Below are 16,233 nucleotides of genomic sequence, written 5' to 3'. Positions count from 1 at the left end.
ATGGCCGGGACGGGGGGGCACCGGACGGGACGGGAATAGCCCGGGGCGAAGGGGCTGAGCCCGGGAAACGTCGGGATGCCCCCCGGCTGCCGGGGGTCTGGGGGTGCCGGGGGGTCTGGGGGTGCCGCCGGCACGGGGGGCTCGGCAGTGCCGGGGATGGCCCTGGAGGGGCGGCCCGGGGTGTCCCCAGGGCTGGGGACGTTTGTCCTCGTGGCGGGGCCCTCCCGCGGCTCTCGGGTGGTTTGGGGGTACGAGAGGCCCCGGGCACGGTCAGGGCTGTGCCCCAAATCCATCCCAAATCCGGGGGGGGACGGGGCTGCGACGGGCCGGGGCAGCCCCGCAAGGTCACCCGGTCAGTCCGGGAATGTCACCGACACCCGGGCCCGGCCCGGCCCGGCCCCAGCGCCACCGGGAATGTCACCCAAGCACCGGGAATGTGAGACACAGACCGGGAATGTCACACACGGGCTCGCTTGGCACCGCGTGTGCTCCCGGCCACGGGGACAGAGGGACACGGGGCTGGGTGTCCCCTGCTCTGTCCCCAACAGGGACACGGGGCTCCCAGTACCACGGCTCCCAGTCCTCCCAGTACCACGGCTCCCAGTCCTCCCAGTGCCTCAGCTGGGGCTCCATCCCTGCTCCCTGCACAGCCGGGGGCTGTGGGGGGCGGCTCTTGGGGTCTGGGGGGGCTCTTGGGGCCCGGGGGGACCGTCGGGGTCTGTCCCCGCCCCGGCGCCGCTGTCACGCAGCCCCAGCCCCGCGGGGACCCCCGGGCTGGTGGCCCCATCTGGAGCCGGGGGGTGTCCCACTCTGGTGACAGCGGTGAGAGCAGAGACCCCCGGGGCCGCCCCAGGGTCACCTCAGGCTGATGAGTTAATGAGTTAATGAGTTAATTGGGGACAGCAGCTGCCAAGAGCCCCCTGGAGCATCCAGTGCCACCATTAACCCAGGGCCACCACATGTCCCCAAGTGCCACATCCACAGGGTGTTAAATCCCCCCGGGGATGGGGACTCCCCCCTGCCCTGGGCAGCTGTGCCAGGGTTGCACAGCCCTTTCCAGGGGGAATTTCCCCAATATCCAACCTGACCCTCCCCTGGCACAGCTGGAGGCCGTTCCCTCTCCTCCTGTCCCTTGTTCCCTGGGAGCAGAGCCCGACCCCCCCCGGCTCCCCCCTCCTGTCAGGGGGTTGCAGAGCCAGAAGGTCCCCCCTGAGCCTCCTTTTCTCCAGGCTGAGCCCCCCCAGCTCCCTCAGCTGCTCCAGCTGCTCCAGCCCCTTCCCAGCTCCTGCCCTGGACTCTCTCCAGCCCTTCAGTGTCCCTTCCCTCCTCCATTCCTGCCCCTCCGAGCCACCCTCCTGTTCCAGCAGCCCCGGGGCTCCTCCCTGTGCTCAGCCCCTCGTGGAGCCCACCCCCGTCTCCCCAGGCCTCGCCCCCTTCCCCACTGCCTGAACGGAGCTTTAAACGTCCCTCCCGAGATTTTTGGGAGCTCAGCGTCCCGAGGGCAGCAGGAGACGGGGGAGGGCAGAGCTGGGTCTGCAGGGGGGGCGTGCAGGGACTGCAGAGGGGCTGCAGGAGGGACATGTCCCATGTCCCCTGATCCCCCTGGGACGTGGCCCAGGGAACGTGGATCCAACGGCTCCCAGGGAGCACAGGCTCCTCTCCTGGGAAGCCCGGAATGTGGATAAGGAGGAAATGGTGGGATCGGGGCAGGTGTCATCCCACACTCAGCTCAAGGAGCCAGGGGGGATCCAGAGCTCCTGCACCCCCCCCCCCCCCCAGCTGTCCCGGGGGTCCCCCAGGGATGCACCTGCCATTCCAGGTGCTGGGATGGCCGGAGCACACCTGGGGGACTTGTGGTGGCAAAGCTCCCAAATTCATGGAGCTGTGACACAACCTCTGTCTGGGCTCTGCTCCCACCCCTCCACCCCCAGCCCGGGCTCCCACCCCTTTTTTGGGATAGGACACACCTTTCCTACAGGTGTAATCCCAAATCCCTCGCCCAGGACGTTTCAGGAGCTGCCCAAGTCCTTCACTGGTGCTGCATCAGCCCCATCCCGACTCCAGAACCCACATCCAGCCCCATCCCGACTCCAGAACCCACATCCAGACCCATCCCAGCTCCAGGATTCACATCCAGCCCCATCCCAACTCCAGAACCCACATCCAGCCCCATCCTGACTCCAGAACCCACATCCAGCCCCATCCTGACTCCAGGACTCACATCCCGCTCCTCAGCTTTGACTGTCTTGGCCTGGGGGTTTGGGAATCACCTGGAAGTGGATCCCAGATCCCAAAAATCCCCCCTTCTCACTTTCTGGCTGCACCCCCACCTCCCAGCTCCCCCAGATCCCTGGGGGATACAGCGGGATTTGGGGGCAGCCCCAGGGCTGGGGCAGAGCTGAGCCCTCGGGGGTCTCCTGGAGCTGTTCTGGCAGCAGCTTTGGGATTTGCTCTCCTGTCCAGCTCTTTTGGGACCTTGGTTTGACCCAGCACATCCCAGGACCCAAACGGGTCCTGCGGGGGCCCAACCCCATCCCGGCATCCCTGGGATCCTGTGGGACACCAGGACACCTGGAACAGCTCAGGGATCCCGTGGGACACCAGGACACCTGGAACAGCTCAGGTTGCACAGGCAGCCCCAGTATTGGCATTCCCAAGGGGCTCAGAGCTCCAACGGTCCCATTTCCCAGAGCCTCACCCCAAAGGCTGCTCCCAAAAGTGGCGAAACAGCCACAATTCCTGGAATTTGGTGAGAATTGGATTCTGAAGTGTAGGGAACACGGGTTCCCGCTCCAGAAGGATCCTTCCTGCCCCTCGCTGGGCGTGGGGGGAGTGAGGAATGTCTGATGTTTGCACCGCTTTGGATATTTTCAGGAATTAATGTGGAAGTTTTAAAGGTGTTTGGCGCCTGCTTTGGGGATTTTCAGGAATTAACGTGGAAGTTTTAGAGGTGTTTTCTGTCTCCTTGGAGCCTGTGACTCCCAAGGTGCTCTGTGGGACAGAGCATGAGGGAATCTGGAGGGACAGGAGCTCCTGAGGGGGCAGAGGGGTTTGGTCCAGGTCAGGTGCAGCCCCACAGGCTGTGGAAAGGCTGGATTTGGGACCCCTGACTCAGTGTATCCCCAGGAGAACAACTCCTTGGAGGTACCAGGTGCTCCTGCTGCTGCTCCAGAGCAAATCCCAGCCTGGTTTGGGTGGGGAGGGACCTTGAATCCCACCCAGTGCCACAGGCAGGGACACCTTCCACTATCCCAGGTTGCTCCCAGCCCCGTCCAGCGTGGCCTGGGACGCTCCCAGGGATGGGCAGGTCCATCCCAAGCACCTCACCAGTCCCGGGCTGGTTTTCCCTGGAAAAACTGGGGCTCCCCCTGTGTCTCCCGAAGCCCAGGACACCCCGAAGGGGATCCACGTGTGGGTGAGGCTGGAGAAGCACCAGGTGGGAACCACCTGAGAGGAACATTCCAGAAGCTGCCGGTGGTGCCGAGGGGGGCTCAGGGGATGGGAAAGAGCTGGGTCCCTCCCGCCCCTGGTTCCCAGGCAGTGCCACTGCTGTGCCAGCCGTGGGATCCGCTCCCTGGAGTGCAGCAGGCCAGCAATGACACTGGAGACAGGCCCGGAGCCTTTATTTCAGAGCTGGAACCCCACAGATCAACCCCCAGCTACCAAACCTTCCACGATTCATCCATTTCAGCGAGCAAAGGAACAAGTGGTCATCGGCCACAAGTTACACAGTTCTCTCATTAATTAGTGTTCCATCTGCTGTCAGTCAACGACCCTCTCGCTCCCCGTGGTAATTAGTGCTGGGCTCAATCTTCCCCTTCTTTTGGGTTTGTGGGTTTTTGGTTGGGGGTCAGGATCTGCCCCTGCCAGAATTACCTTCTTTACCCTTTTGGAGCTGATTTCAGCACAACTGCTGAGTTCTTTAATAATTTCTTCCTGATCTTGGGAGTTCTGCCAGATGTCCCATAAACCAAATTCTTTGCATCCTCTATCCATGAGCATCCTTTTTCCCCCCAAGCCTTGTTAACCTCCCCCGAGATCCAAGATCACCAAGCCCTAAACTTTAACAAGTAATTTGTATTTTTAACACCTGGGCATCCCTTAGAGCTTGTTGGCTGCTCTGCGATTCACGGATTAAATCTCCCTTCTTGTTCATTAGGCTTGAAAGTTACAAAGACCGTCTTTTCTTAAGAAGACTTTTACGCATTCCACGTTTTGCAGCCATCAGGCAGGACCCGGTTTCGTGACCCCCGGTCTCGTTCCCTGTAACCGTCGGGGCAAATTGTTCTTATTTTTGACTCTTGAGATGTCGCCATCGGGACCGCGAGCAGCAGGATGAGCGACTGAGGAGATAAAAACGCGGAGGGCTTTAGGAATTACTGCAGCGGGACCGCGAAAGAGCGGCAATAGGCAATAAAATCGCTCTAACACAGCGGCCGCGGCCGCCCCACTGAGGGGCCGCTGCCGCCCGCGCCGCTTATATAGGGCGGGCCGGCTCCCAGCGTGCCCCGCGGCGAGAGTAGCCCCGCCCCTCTGCGCACGGCGCGCACGCGCAGTCCCTCCCGCTGAAGCCGGGGGGGCGGGGCGCGCCCCCTCCGCGCCGCGCGCAGCCGCAGTACGCAGAGCGCGCCGTGTCCCTCCGCGCGCCGCCCCCGGCGCCGCTCCCGGCGCCTTTAACGCCCTTCCCGCCGCTCTTTCCCGGTGTCCCGGCGGCGGGGGACACGGAGCGAGCCGCGGCTGCGCCCGGGACGAGGTAGGAGGCGGGCGCCGGCTGCCCCCCCACCCCCCGGCGCGGCGGGGCCGGAGGGGGACGCGCGTAATGGCGGCCGGGGCGGGGGGGGGCGAGGGGCCCTCACGGGGGACCCCGGGCGGGGGGGGTTATCCTTCGTCTTTTATCCTCTATCCGTCAACTTTTATCCTTCATCCCTCAGCCTTTATCTTCATCCCTTATCCTTTCCGTCCATCCCTCATCTCCATCCCTGAGGGATGATCCCCCGGCAGGCGGATAAACGCTCCCTGTGCCCCGCCAGGGACCCGCCGCCTCTCACACCCGCCGCGGGCTTCGCTCTCGCTTTTTTTACCTTAAAATCTCGCATTCACGCGTTTTTAAGGCTCCCCTGTCCCTCATTTCGCCCCCCGTCCCCGGGTGTTCCCCGCACGCCCCGTGCCTCGCTCAGACCCCAGCCCAGCCCATCACGGGCCTCCCGGGCCCCGAATTCTCCGGTTGTTCTCAGACAAAATTCTCCGGTTGTCTCCAAACAAAGCGGTCTGGCCGCTGGCAATTGCTGTTCGGGTTGAACTCGGCCGCTGCTGGAGCAACACCCGGCTCGGGTCGGGTTTTGCCCCCCGAGCGCGCCTCGCGCTCCTGCTTTGGGGTTAAAATCGGGGCTTTTCGCCCTTTTGCGCTTTGGGACGGTGACGGTCGAGCCGAATTTCGGGTGTTACAACCACGAACAACCAAAAATAATCCAAAGAGGAATTGAATTCTTTACCCCCCCAGGCCGAGTGTTGTGTCTGTCTCATCACGTGCCTTGCAGGAGCCTCCTCGATTGGGGGATTTAACCTTTTTTTTTTTTTTTTCCCCCAATTTAAACTCGTGCTCCTTCGCTGCTTTTACTGTTATTATTAATTTAAGGCAGAAATGTAATATGGCTTGTTGTTTGTTTGTTTGTTTTTTCTAAGTTGCCTTTTTATAGGACTCCTCCTTACCCGATTAAAATCTGTTGTGGTTATTTTATGAACCCCCCCGAGCCCCCAGGAGCCCCAGCCCAGCCGTCCCTCCCGGTCCCCAGCCCCGAGCTGCTGTTTAAATGTTGTTATTTTGGGGTTTGCTGCTCTCCCCGGTGGGGAGGGTGGACCTGACATGAGGTCATTCTTCTCCCTGGGAGCAGCCGCTCTCCAAGGACCGGGAGGATCCTGAGTTTCGTTTCTTTTCCCCGATTTGTGATAATCACAATGTGCCCAAAGGATCCTGAGTTTCGTTTCTTTTCCCCGATTTGTGATAATCACAATGTGCCCAAAGGGTCCCTCTGGCTCCAGGGTGTGGGGCGGAAGGGACGAGCCCGGCCTCCTCTTCCCCAGATTCTGATGGAACTGAGGATGTTTATCCAAGGGTGGGGTTCCCGATGCTGACAAAACCTGCCGGATTCCTTCTCTTCCCTCCTTTTCTTCCCCAAAGTCCTCGGACTTGGGTTTTGGGGCTGAGCTCAGCTGCCTGACAGGGAGCTCGGCCGGGTCTGAGGAACAACACAGGGACCTTTGTTTTCCTTTTGTGCTTCACGTTTGAAGGTAAATAGAACGTTTTCCTATTTCTCTGCCACCGAGTTAAATACCCTGCGTGGAATTTGGCCTTTTCTCAGGGAGTTTTAGGCAGAAATATTGGTGTTTGCTGTGTCTGTGAGGCTTTTGTGTCCACACAGAGCTGGTGCTTGTGTATAAACATGTTTATGAAACAGGGCAGGGTTTGTGCTGCTCAAAAGTCTGACGTGGAAAGGGAAATTTGAAGATGTCCGGTGGATTCCTGGTGCCAAAGTGCCCCTTTCTGTGTCCTGGCCCAGGAATTCCTCGCTGGAAGGCTCGTGCAGGTGGTGCTTTGAGTGTTTGTTCTAAACCTGCTGCTGGGCAGGCTGGGCTGGAGCAGTTTTGGGGGTCGTTCAGTGGATCCCGTGGCCGATGGTGGTGTTCCAGCGGCCCTGGCTCTGGCAGGGATGGAGTTCCCTCTTCCTGGGAGCTGTGCTTGGCATCTGTGGCTAAACCAGGCGGGTCTGGGCTGAGCTGAGCTTGGCCAAGGTCAGGCCTTCCCTGCAGCCTGGGCTGGGAAGGGCAGGGCTGGAGCCTGGAGGGGCTGGAGGGATGTTCCAGACCTGGCTGGAGGGATGTTCCACACCTGCAGTGTCCTGCTCCACGGTGAAACCGGGGCAGAGGAGGGAGGGCAGGGGCAGTTTGGCTCCCAGGGTGCTGTCCTGTGCAGTGGGAGGGGAGGAACAAGGGCCTTGGCTTGGCCTTTGTCTCCTTCCCCTGGCACATTGTCCTTATCTTCTCCGGGAGTTCTCTTCCCTAAGTGCTTCCTTTCCCTTCCCGTGCTTTTTTGGGGCCCAACAACCCCTGGTCCATTCCGGGGTCGGTGTTCAGCTGCCTGTTGCTGGGCTCTGCCTGTTGCTGGGCTCTGCCTGTTGCTGGGCTCTGCCTGTTGCTGGGCTCTGCCTGTTGCTGGGCTCTGGAATTCCAGCTCAGTTTTGCTGTTTGCTTTGCCCTGGGAAGCCCAGGATCCCGGGAGCGTGTGGAGCCTGGGCTGGGCTGTGGCCTGTGTTCCTGCCATCCAGGTGCTCCAGCACCATTCCCTGGGGGCAAACAGCCCTCCTGCCTCTCTCCTCCTGCTCCAGGACAGGTCCTGCCCTGCTGCAGACTCCCCTCTGTGTCCTGGTGTGTCCAGAGCATTCCCGGTGCTGGGAGCCGGGAGCCTGGGCTTGGTCTTGGCTCTTGGAATTCAGATCCCAGCTCAGATCCTGCTGGATCTGGAGATGGCAGCAGGAATGTGCCCGGAGGCAGCTCCTGGGTGGCCCAGGTGTGGGAGGATTTGGGAGCAGCTTTCACCTCTGTTATCCTGGGAATCTTTGCCTGAGCGGGCAGGGGATGCTGCTGGAATGACAGAGCACCCGGAGGAGGGGCTGCCCTGGCTCTGCCAAAATCAGGGAGGGCCAGGCTGGATCTGGACCTGGGCTGGGCTCACCTGGGCTGGGCTCACCTGGGCTGGGCTCACCTGGGCTGAGCTCAGCACCCTCAGAGGAGCTGGAGTGTCCCTGGATCGAGGGATACCATGGATGGACAGTGGATAAAGCAGAGCGAGGCACGTCCTGCTGAAGGTGGGTGCCCCTGCAGGGTCTGTGTCTGTGCTGGCAGGGGCAGCACCCTGGTGGCACCTGAGGAAGCTCCCGAGGGACAGTCCCAGAGCTCCGGGTGGTGCCAGCATGGAACACCCCAGTGGGCAGTGCCCGGGATGGCGGGGCCGTCCCGGAGGGTGGATCACTGCTCCAGGTGCAGGAGGATGGCTGGGAATGCCTTGCCACTTCCTGAGCCTGATGGAGGCGTGTCCAGGCTGCCGTGGCAGGAGCTGGATGAGGAATGATCCGACCAGGAGTCCCCCCTGAGGGACCACGGGCTCTGCCAGGGGCTGGGGCAGGTGGAGCCCCTCAGCTCCCACCAGACGCCATCGCTGTGCCGGGAACAGCAAGGAAGAGGAGAATCCAGGTCCCTCCTGAGGCTGGTTTGGCTGTCAGAGGAACACCGAGGAACCTGCAGAAGAGATCTGGTTGTTGGGCTGTGGCGAGGGGAGGTGCCCTGGCCCCATCCCTGGGGATATGGTCAGTCCTGGAGCAGCTCACGGGACAGGCACAGCGGCTCCCCCAGCCTGGGGGGTGCAGGGCCATCTTTATTTATCTGCTCTGCAGTTAGCACAGAGCCAGAAAATTCCGTGCTATTTATAGGGACAAAACAGAAAATTCTCCTTCCAGTGGCTCACCGACTTTCTCCTCTGATAAACCTTCCAGGGGACTCCAGAAATCCACCTCCGCCCTGTCCTGAGGTGCCAGAGCCAGGCTGGCACTGCCCCGGGGGGATGTTGGGGTTGGTGTCCCGGTTGTGCCGGGGCTGGCAGGTGTTTGGTGCTCACAGTGACCATGGACACGGCTCCAGGGGGTCGGGATCCTTCCTTCTGCCCTGCAGCACGCAGAGCTTGGACTCCACGAGGCCCTGGGGGGGCTGGGGACAGGGACAGGGACGGGAGTGGGCGAGGGGGCTGCTGGGCTGGGTGTGAGCAGCCCCTCTGCTCCAGCCCGGCTGGGCACTGGGAGGAACTGGGACACCTCGGCAGTGCCGGGGGTGCTCTCATCCCTCCCTCCCTCCACACCAGCTCCCTGCTCTTCCCCTAAGGATTCCTCCAAGGCCAGGCTGGACGGGGCTCACAGCACCCTGCTCTGGGAATACCAGAGGTGTCCCTGGGTGGGATGGGTGTGCTCTGAGGTCTCTCCCACCCAGACCATCCCATGGCTCCACTGGCACTGCAGCCCCAGCTCGGGGCTCGGTCCCTGCTCTGGGAATGCCGGGGGTGTCCCTGTCCCAGCAGTGCCCCGGCTCAGGCACCCCCCAAACAAAGCTGCTCTGAGAGGAAGGTGAGCCTCCCCCCGACACCCCTGGCCATTGTTTCCTTGCTCTTGGCATTTCCTTAGGCAGCATTTCCTGCTGTCGTTTCCAGCCTTTCCTTCAGAAAGGTCACTCCGGCCCCCCAGCTGACAGTGGCTTCCTTGCACGCTGCTCTGGATCCCTTTCCCCACCCACGGCGTGGGGGAGCCCAGCTCTAGTTCCTTCTCCGTCTGAAGAACCATTTCCGGCGTCTTGGTGGACGGGAAAGGGAACTCCAGCGACAGGGTTTGTCAGGCCCCGAGCCTGGAGGGGAGAGGTGCCCTGCCCTCCCCCCACGTGGCTCCATGGCAGGCACAGAGACGGCACACCGGCGTGGAGAGGAGGCAAGAGAGAGTTTATTGTTGGGAAGGGGTTTATAAGGCTTTTAGGAGGGTCAAAGGGGAACCAATCCCAAGTTCAGGGTCACACAGAAAAAACCATCAGGTAAAGGGGCAACAGCCAATAGGAAGGGGTTAACCAAGGACCAATGGGACACCTCAGGACACCTTTCCCAGGACATTCCTGCATGGGAGATAACAGTTGCTGTGGGGGGTGTTGGGAAGAAGGAAACACCACAAAGAGCCATCCATCCTAAGACATGTTCAAACAAGTTTCTCATCAGACTTAGTGCTACACGCTGCTGCTGTGCAGTGTGTCCTAGGATCCCTCACTGGTCTGGGTGGGAAAGGACCTTAAATCCCATCCAGTGCCCTGGCCAGGCACACCTTCCATAGCCCAGGTTGCTCCAAGCCCATTCCAGCCTGGATCACCCTCCCTGGCCAGGCTGGCGAGGTGTGAGCTGAGGTGTGTTGGGATGAGCTGTGGCAGTGGTTCCAGATCCTGGGGTGGGATCATCCCTGCTCCCAGCACACAGGTGACCCACTGACCTGCTTCACCTGGAGGTGCCTTACTGGTAAAACTTCATCCCGCTGGAATTCTGGTTCGTTCTCTCCTCTGGGAGATTCCCGACCTGTTGGTTGTGTTTAAAATTTGCTCTCCTCAAATATTCGTGGTTGTTCTGGCGATGGGTGGCTTTGATAGTGTTCCCTCTCCAGCTGCTTCCCCCGGGAATGGGCCAGGAGGGATTTTTTTGCCCTCCAGTGCCGAGAGTTCCATAGAAACCCCACACTGAAAGGCAGGAGATGGCTCGGGGTGTTTGTTCGTGTCTGCTTGGAAACTGTCTTGGGCAAACTTGGCCCCACATGCAGCTGCCATTGAAGTCCCATTGAACTTGTGGAGGGAGGAGGGATATTGGGCCAGGAGCCCTGGTTGAGAGGCCGGAGTTTTGGGATTGCTGTCTGGTGGGAATCTGGTTATTATGACTCCCTGTGTGTAACATGACTGATGTTTGTCCTTGGCCTGAGCGGTTTGTACTGAGTCCAAACGAAGTGATTGCTGCTGGAAGGTAACACAGATAGGAACGAGCTCCAGGAACGGAGCTGGAAAACCCTCTCCAGCGCCCGTGTGGGGGTCACTCCCTCCCTGTAGGGTTTGTTCCTCGTGGTCCTCAGGCTTCAGCACTTCAGTCCTTCCAGGTGACGCCTCGGGAGAGTCGCCCCTGCCTGCCGACAGCTGCTGTGTGGAGTCACCTCCCCGAGCCTGGAAGAGCAGCCCTGGGACGGGGCTGGTGGGACGAGAACCTCGGCGCTGCAGGAACCCGGAGCGGCGGGAGCAGCGGGAGCAGCGGGAGCCGGGAACGCTGCCGGGAACACTCCGTGCCCCCCCCGTGTGTCACTGCAGCAGCCAGAGCAGCCCCCGGGCAGTTCTGGGCACCGCAGAGCGACCGGGCCGAGGGAGGGCTCTGGGGGTGCCTCTGCCTGTGCTGTTGTGCCGTTTGGGTTCTCCTGGGCTGGGCCGGGGCAGAGGGAACCTTTTAATCCCAGCAGCTGCTCCTGCAGGGCCGTGTTTTGGGCTGGGGTGAGGATGCTGCTGAGAACACGCTGAGTTTTGGCTGTTGTTGTGCTCGCCCTAAACCGAGGACTCCCGGTGTCCCCTGCTCGGCCAGCGAGGAGCTGCACCAGAACTTTGCCACAATTCTGTTGTTTTACTCTTCTTGTCTCAATCTTCATCCCTGGAAGTGTCCGAAGCCGGGTCGGACGAGGCTTGGAACAGCCTGGTCTGGTGGAAGGTGTCCCTGCCCATGGCAGGGGCTGGAATCAGATGGTCTTTAAGGTCCCTTCCAAACCACTCTGTGATTCTATTTCCAGAACTCTGGTGTTTAATTTTACTCTCCCTCTATTTGTACCTGCTTTTCCTGCCTTACAGGACTGAACTCTCGGTGGTTTGCCCCAAAATAAGACCCAGTTCCCACGGCCATGGTGCTTTTCTGTGTGTCTAGATGATTTTTTTGTTTCTGTACGATTTTACAGCTCTCTGTTTCGAGTCCTTTCGATTTAAGCTCTTGCTTTTAACATCTGGGAAATGGAAATTTTCTATCCACAGAACCCAAGTATTGTCACACCCCGTGAATTCTTGCAGGGTGTAGTTGTTACCCATGAGAGTGTCATGGGAGTGTCCTCCTGGAAGCGGCTCCACAGCGACCTGTCACCGAGTTGTAACCGCTTTGAGTTCTCCATGTAATGGTTTCACTTCCAGTCCATCCCATCCCTCGTCAGCCTTTGGAGAGGGGCTTCACCCTCTGCCTCATTGCTTATACAGTGACCTGTAAACAGCCCCAAACTCTGTTGTGCTGGGGCAGTGAAGTGCCAGGTTTGAACCGGTGCTGTTCCGAGTGTCCTCTCTGGTTGTGTGACCTGTGACGTTGAGCTCATTGGCTGAAGCTCGTTGACTTAATTGCCTGTTCTCTATATTAAGGTTTTACGCAGTGAAAGAAAATGTTTTTGTTTGACGGAATTTTGAGCTCTTTAACTGTCCCGCAGCCCCCGTTTTGTGCCTTGGGTTGCTTTTCTCGCCCGCTGCGAGCAGGTGACCAGACGAACCATCTAATCCTTGTCTTTTAACTTGCAGCTTTGTGTTGTTCTTGGAAAGTTTCGCACCACTTGTGAATTCCCTGAACCTTGGCCTTGCCGGCCCCCTTGTGTTGGGCCCTCCTCCCTTTCAGCTTGCCCAAATTAAGACCCACTTGGCTCTGCAGTCGTGGTCCTCGGTGTCCGGCGGCGGCGCGGCCCCTGCCCACGCTGGGTTCCGCCAGGCATTGCCCAAAGACGCAATGTTTAGCCCCAGAGGAACCTTGCCCCCCCGGCCCAGGGGACCCAACCCCTCGGGCAGCAAGCCTCCGGGATCCTTCGGGGGAGGAGGGGCGGCGGGGCCGCAGAGGAAACCGGCGCCGGGAGCCCCCCAGGCAGCGCCCCAGAGACCCCCGGGCCAGGACTCGCTGCAGTGGACGGGCTCCCAGAGGATCAACGTGCGGGTCACGCTGCACAGGGCGGATCCCAGGAAGGTCAAGGAGAAGAACAGCCTGCACCAGGAGCAGAAGGGAGACCCTCGCCCCAACCGCTGGGACAGCGGCCCGTGCCCGGCCGGGACGGCCGCACCAAAGCCGCCCGCGCCGGTGCCGGTGCTGGAGCAGAACTCGAGCGCCCAGAACCGCTACACGCCCGAGAGCGCCTCCAGCATTTTAGCGAGCTTCGGGCTGTCCAACGAGGACCTGGAGGAGCTCAGCCGCTACCCCGACGACCAGCTGACCCCGGAGAACATGCCGCGGATCCTGCGCGAGATCCGCATCCGCAAGATGGGCCAGCCCGTGCCCGGCCTGCGCGCCCCGGCCCGCGGGGACGAGCGGGGGGCCGAGCCGGGCGGCGCGGCCGTCAAGGGCAAGGTCATCGACTACGGGCACGCCAGCAAGTACGGCTACACCGAGGACCCGCTGGAGGTGTGCCCCTACGGCCCCGAGGGGCTCCCGGAGCCGGCCCTGGAGGCCTGCGCGTACAACGCCGAGGGCCCGGGCGCGGACGGCAGGGAGGACGTGCCGCGGGAGCAGAGCGTGCCGGTGCCCGTCCCGCCGCCCGCCGTGCCCTGCAACCCCGTCTTCCCGGCCGACGACCTGATGAAGCTGCCCGGCTTCCAGGGCGACTCCTCCGGCGCCCCGCCGTTCTTCCCGGCCGAGCCCCCGGCCAAGGTGTCGGGGCTGTGCCCGGCGCCCGCCGCGCTGCCCGTGGTGACGCCCGTGTCGCAGGCGCCGATGCCGCCGGTGCTGCCGCCCATGATGCCGGCCCTGCTGCCCACGCCGCTGGCGCAGCCCCTGCTGCCGCCCGTGATGCCGCCGCTGGTGCAGCCGCCCGTGTCCCAGCACGTCCTGCCGCCCATGACGCCGCCGCCCTTCTCCGCCGGGCTCCTGGCCGCCATCAGCCAGCACGAGCAGAAGCAGCGCGACTCCGGCAGCGGCTCCGGCGCCTCCGGGAGGTCCGGAGGGGGCCACAAAGGCTTCCACTCCGAGGGGCCCATCAAGTCCCCGTTCGGGGTGGTGAAGGCGTCCTGGCTGCCCGTGTTCTCCGACTCCCAGAAGAGCAAGCGCCTGCCCACCCCGTCCATGATGAACGACTACTATGCGACGTCGCCGCGAATATTCCCACATTTGTGTTCTCTGTGTAACCTTGAATGCACTCAGATGAAGGTGAGTGTCTTTCCCAGATTATCCCCTAAGCGTGTGCCCGGCACCTCTCCTGCCGCCCCGTTCCGGGGGCAGGCTGTTTGCCCGGGAGCTCTGGATTGGGGTGCTGGTCGCCAGCCCGAGTGCTGATGTGCTGGAAATGGCTGTAACGCCGTGTTCCTGTCCCAGCTGCACTTCACAGCTGTTTTACACGTTGGTTTTTAATTCTGTTTAATACCACAAATGGTTTCTGCCTTTGCAGCGGGTTTCAAACAACAGCAACACAAACCCTTGGCAGTGGAGGGAAACGTTAACCTCACCAGGGGGACTAAAATCGTGTCGCGGGGTGGGGAGACGTTCATGTGTTCACCCTCCCTCCTCCAAACTCTGCCTTCAAACAAACCAGCCCATTTAGAACCCGAAATCTCATCTTCCAGACGTGCTCTGTGTGAATGTTCCAGAGGCTGGAGCCTGGCTCGGGGGGACACACAAAATGCCTCCATTCATCCGGCCCAGCTTCCAGCTCTGAAGGGAGTCACAGTCCAGCCTTGAAGGGAGAATAAAAGGGAAAACTGGTGGATACTGGGAGATAAAAAACATCCTGGAAGCTGTGGCTTTTCCTGGAAAGCCCAGCGTTCGATATATCAAAAATAAGGGAGGGGGTAACAAAAAACATTGAATAATTCATTAATAATTTTTTCACGTGTTTATATTGCACACAGTATTTGAGCAACGTGGGGGAGAGGCTGTGGGGGGGAGGGACTTTTTGTAATTTGGCAAAATCCCGGAGGTTTTGGGCCCTGTTTCTGCTGTGAATTGAAAAACTGACTGACTGAAGGTGGGTTAGGGAAGAATAAACAGAAATTCCCAAGGTCTTTCCCCCGGGAAGCACTGAGGGCCAGGGAGATGGGCAGCTTGGAAGTGGGAGAGGAAGTCTGATTTAAAATAAAAATGGGTGAAATTGAACAAATCTGGGGGGGGGGGTGTTAATGAAGGGGAAAAGGGAATTAAAAAATCGAAGGGAAAAATAAAGGGAAGAAGAGAAGCACCTTGGGAAAGCGGGGTCTGTGTAAACGGGAATTCTCCAGTCTCTCGCTCACGGGAGCCTGGGAAAATGAAGCAAATGTTGTTACTAAAAATACTTGTTGACAAATTAGCTGGGAGGTTTTGGGGGTGGATTAAAGGTTATGAGTTCTTGTCCTGGTGGCCCTGCAGCACAGGATGTGTTCCCAGACATCCTGATCCGACTGCAGCCCCCCAGCCTCTGCTCCTGTCCCGCCTCCTTTGGCTCCGGCCTGGATTAGCTCCCTCCAGGGCAGTGTTCGGGGTCTGAGCACCTCAGGCCTCACGGGACCGGCCCTGCTGGCACAACAGTGGAGCCAAAGAACCAGAAGAGTCGAAGTTTTACTGCAGAAAAGAGAAGTTTGTTGAAGAAACGCTCACCTTGTGGGTGGCGACGTGCAGCGAAGGAACAGTCCCTGTCTCAGCTGAGACACCTGCAGAGCTGCTCCAGCCCTGGGAACAGCAGCACGAGGACGTGGAGCTGCTGCAGAGAGTCCAGAGGAGGCCCTGGGGCTGGAGCCCCTCTGCTCTGGAGCCAGGCAGCAAAGGGCAGAGTGTGACCCCAGAGCAGCCGAGGACGGTGGAAGGTGCTGAGTGAAGAAAGGCTTCTCTTCACCCCGCTCCTGGAGGTGCTGAGAGTCTGAAGGGCGGGTTCCAGTCATGTTACAGGGGGGGTTCCCAGTTCAGGTTTCTCACAGTGAGGAGCTGCAGTTTTTCAGAGTTGCCTTTAGTCCCCTCTTGGGCTGAAGTCCAGACTCACCTCAGATTCAGCGGGGCTGAAGGAGAAGCTGCGTTGCCCATTGGAAGAGAATTCCAGCACATTCCCTGCCACTGGTTAGTAAAACCAGGGGTTTACACCTGGATGTGAGACATCCTCCCCTCCCTGTCCCTCCAGCCTGGCTCTGCCCTGAACGAGCCAGCACTGGAGCTGAGTGTTCTCTGGACTGAAAATCCCTTCTGTTGTTGCCCAAGTCGTCCTGTTGGCTGTCCCTGCAGCTCTGCCTTCATTATCTCCCCGAATCAAGGAGCTCTGATGAAATCCAAGCTGAAGATGGCCTGGGGGTGTCTGCAGTACCAAAACACAGAGGTTGGAGTGTCAGACAGAAAATGTATTTTCTCGCTCTTCTGTAACGAAGAAACCATCCTGAACCTCCCTCCTGCAGACTCTGATGTGGTTTTAAGGTGGTTTTTGGCTAATACACAGTTCAGAAGTCACAAGTTGTGGTATCTCCCATCTGCATCCGGAGTTGTGCTGGATCTGCCTGTGAAAAATAGATATTTTTTGACTTGGAACCCTTTTGGTAAGATGTGGATGACCCTGGGGTGCAGTGACTGATGGCAGGTCAACAGGCCCCTCACCTGCCCGACACATCGTGGGTTTGGGGTCAGTGGAGGTGCCCAGGGGCTGAAAGGTGGGTTTGGAGCAGCATCCCAAAGGGGACAGA

General features: G+C 60.1%; 2 protein-coding genes across 4 annotated transcripts in view; both read left to right on the top strand.

Annotated features, from left to right (window-relative positions):
• Positions 1–4,630: 4,630 nt before the first annotated feature.
• Positions 4,631–16,233, top strand: part of ZNF638 (zinc finger protein 638) — a 36,947-nt gene continuing 25,344 nt past the window's right edge. The window contains exons 1-2 of one of the 2 annotated variants that reach the window (XM_039391299.1): positions 4,631–4,753; positions 12,145–13,750. In XM_039391299.1, coding sequence (XP_039247233.1) covers positions 12,347–13,750 — 1,404 coding nt within the window. In that variant the 5' untranslated portion in view covers positions 4,631–4,753; positions 12,145–12,346. Of the gene's footprint in view, positions 4,754–12,144; positions 13,751–16,233 lie in introns of those variants that run through there. The other variant, XM_039391298.1, reaches the window with a different exon arrangement.
• On the top strand, positions 4,780–8,814 carry LOC120325325. 2 transcript variants are annotated; one of them, XM_039391301.1, is made up of 2 exons: positions 4,780–7,712; positions 7,743–8,814. In XM_039391301.1, the coding sequence occupies exons 1-2, from the start codon at positions 6,876–6,878 to the stop codon at positions 7,833–7,835; spliced, it is 930 nt and encodes a 309-aa protein (XP_039247235.1). In that variant the 5' UTR covers positions 4,780–6,875; the 3' UTR covers positions 7,836–8,814. The 2 variants fall into 2 exon arrangements, with proteins under 2 accessions (XP_039247235.1, XP_039247234.1); XM_039391300.1 differs by having other exon boundaries at positions 4,780–7,738; positions 7,769–8,814.

Source organism: Pipra filicauda, unplaced genomic scaffold (assembly GCF_003945595.2).
Source record: "Pipra filicauda isolate LSUMZ 115617 unplaced genomic scaffold, ASM394559v2 scaffold938_size83336_pilon, whole genome shotgun sequence".
NCBI classification, from domain to species: domain Eukaryota; kingdom Metazoa; phylum Chordata; class Aves; order Passeriformes; family Pipridae; genus Pipra; species Pipra filicauda.
The sequence above is the reverse complement of the archived record's forward strand: the minus strand, read 5'-3'. Positions and strand labels throughout refer to the sequence as shown.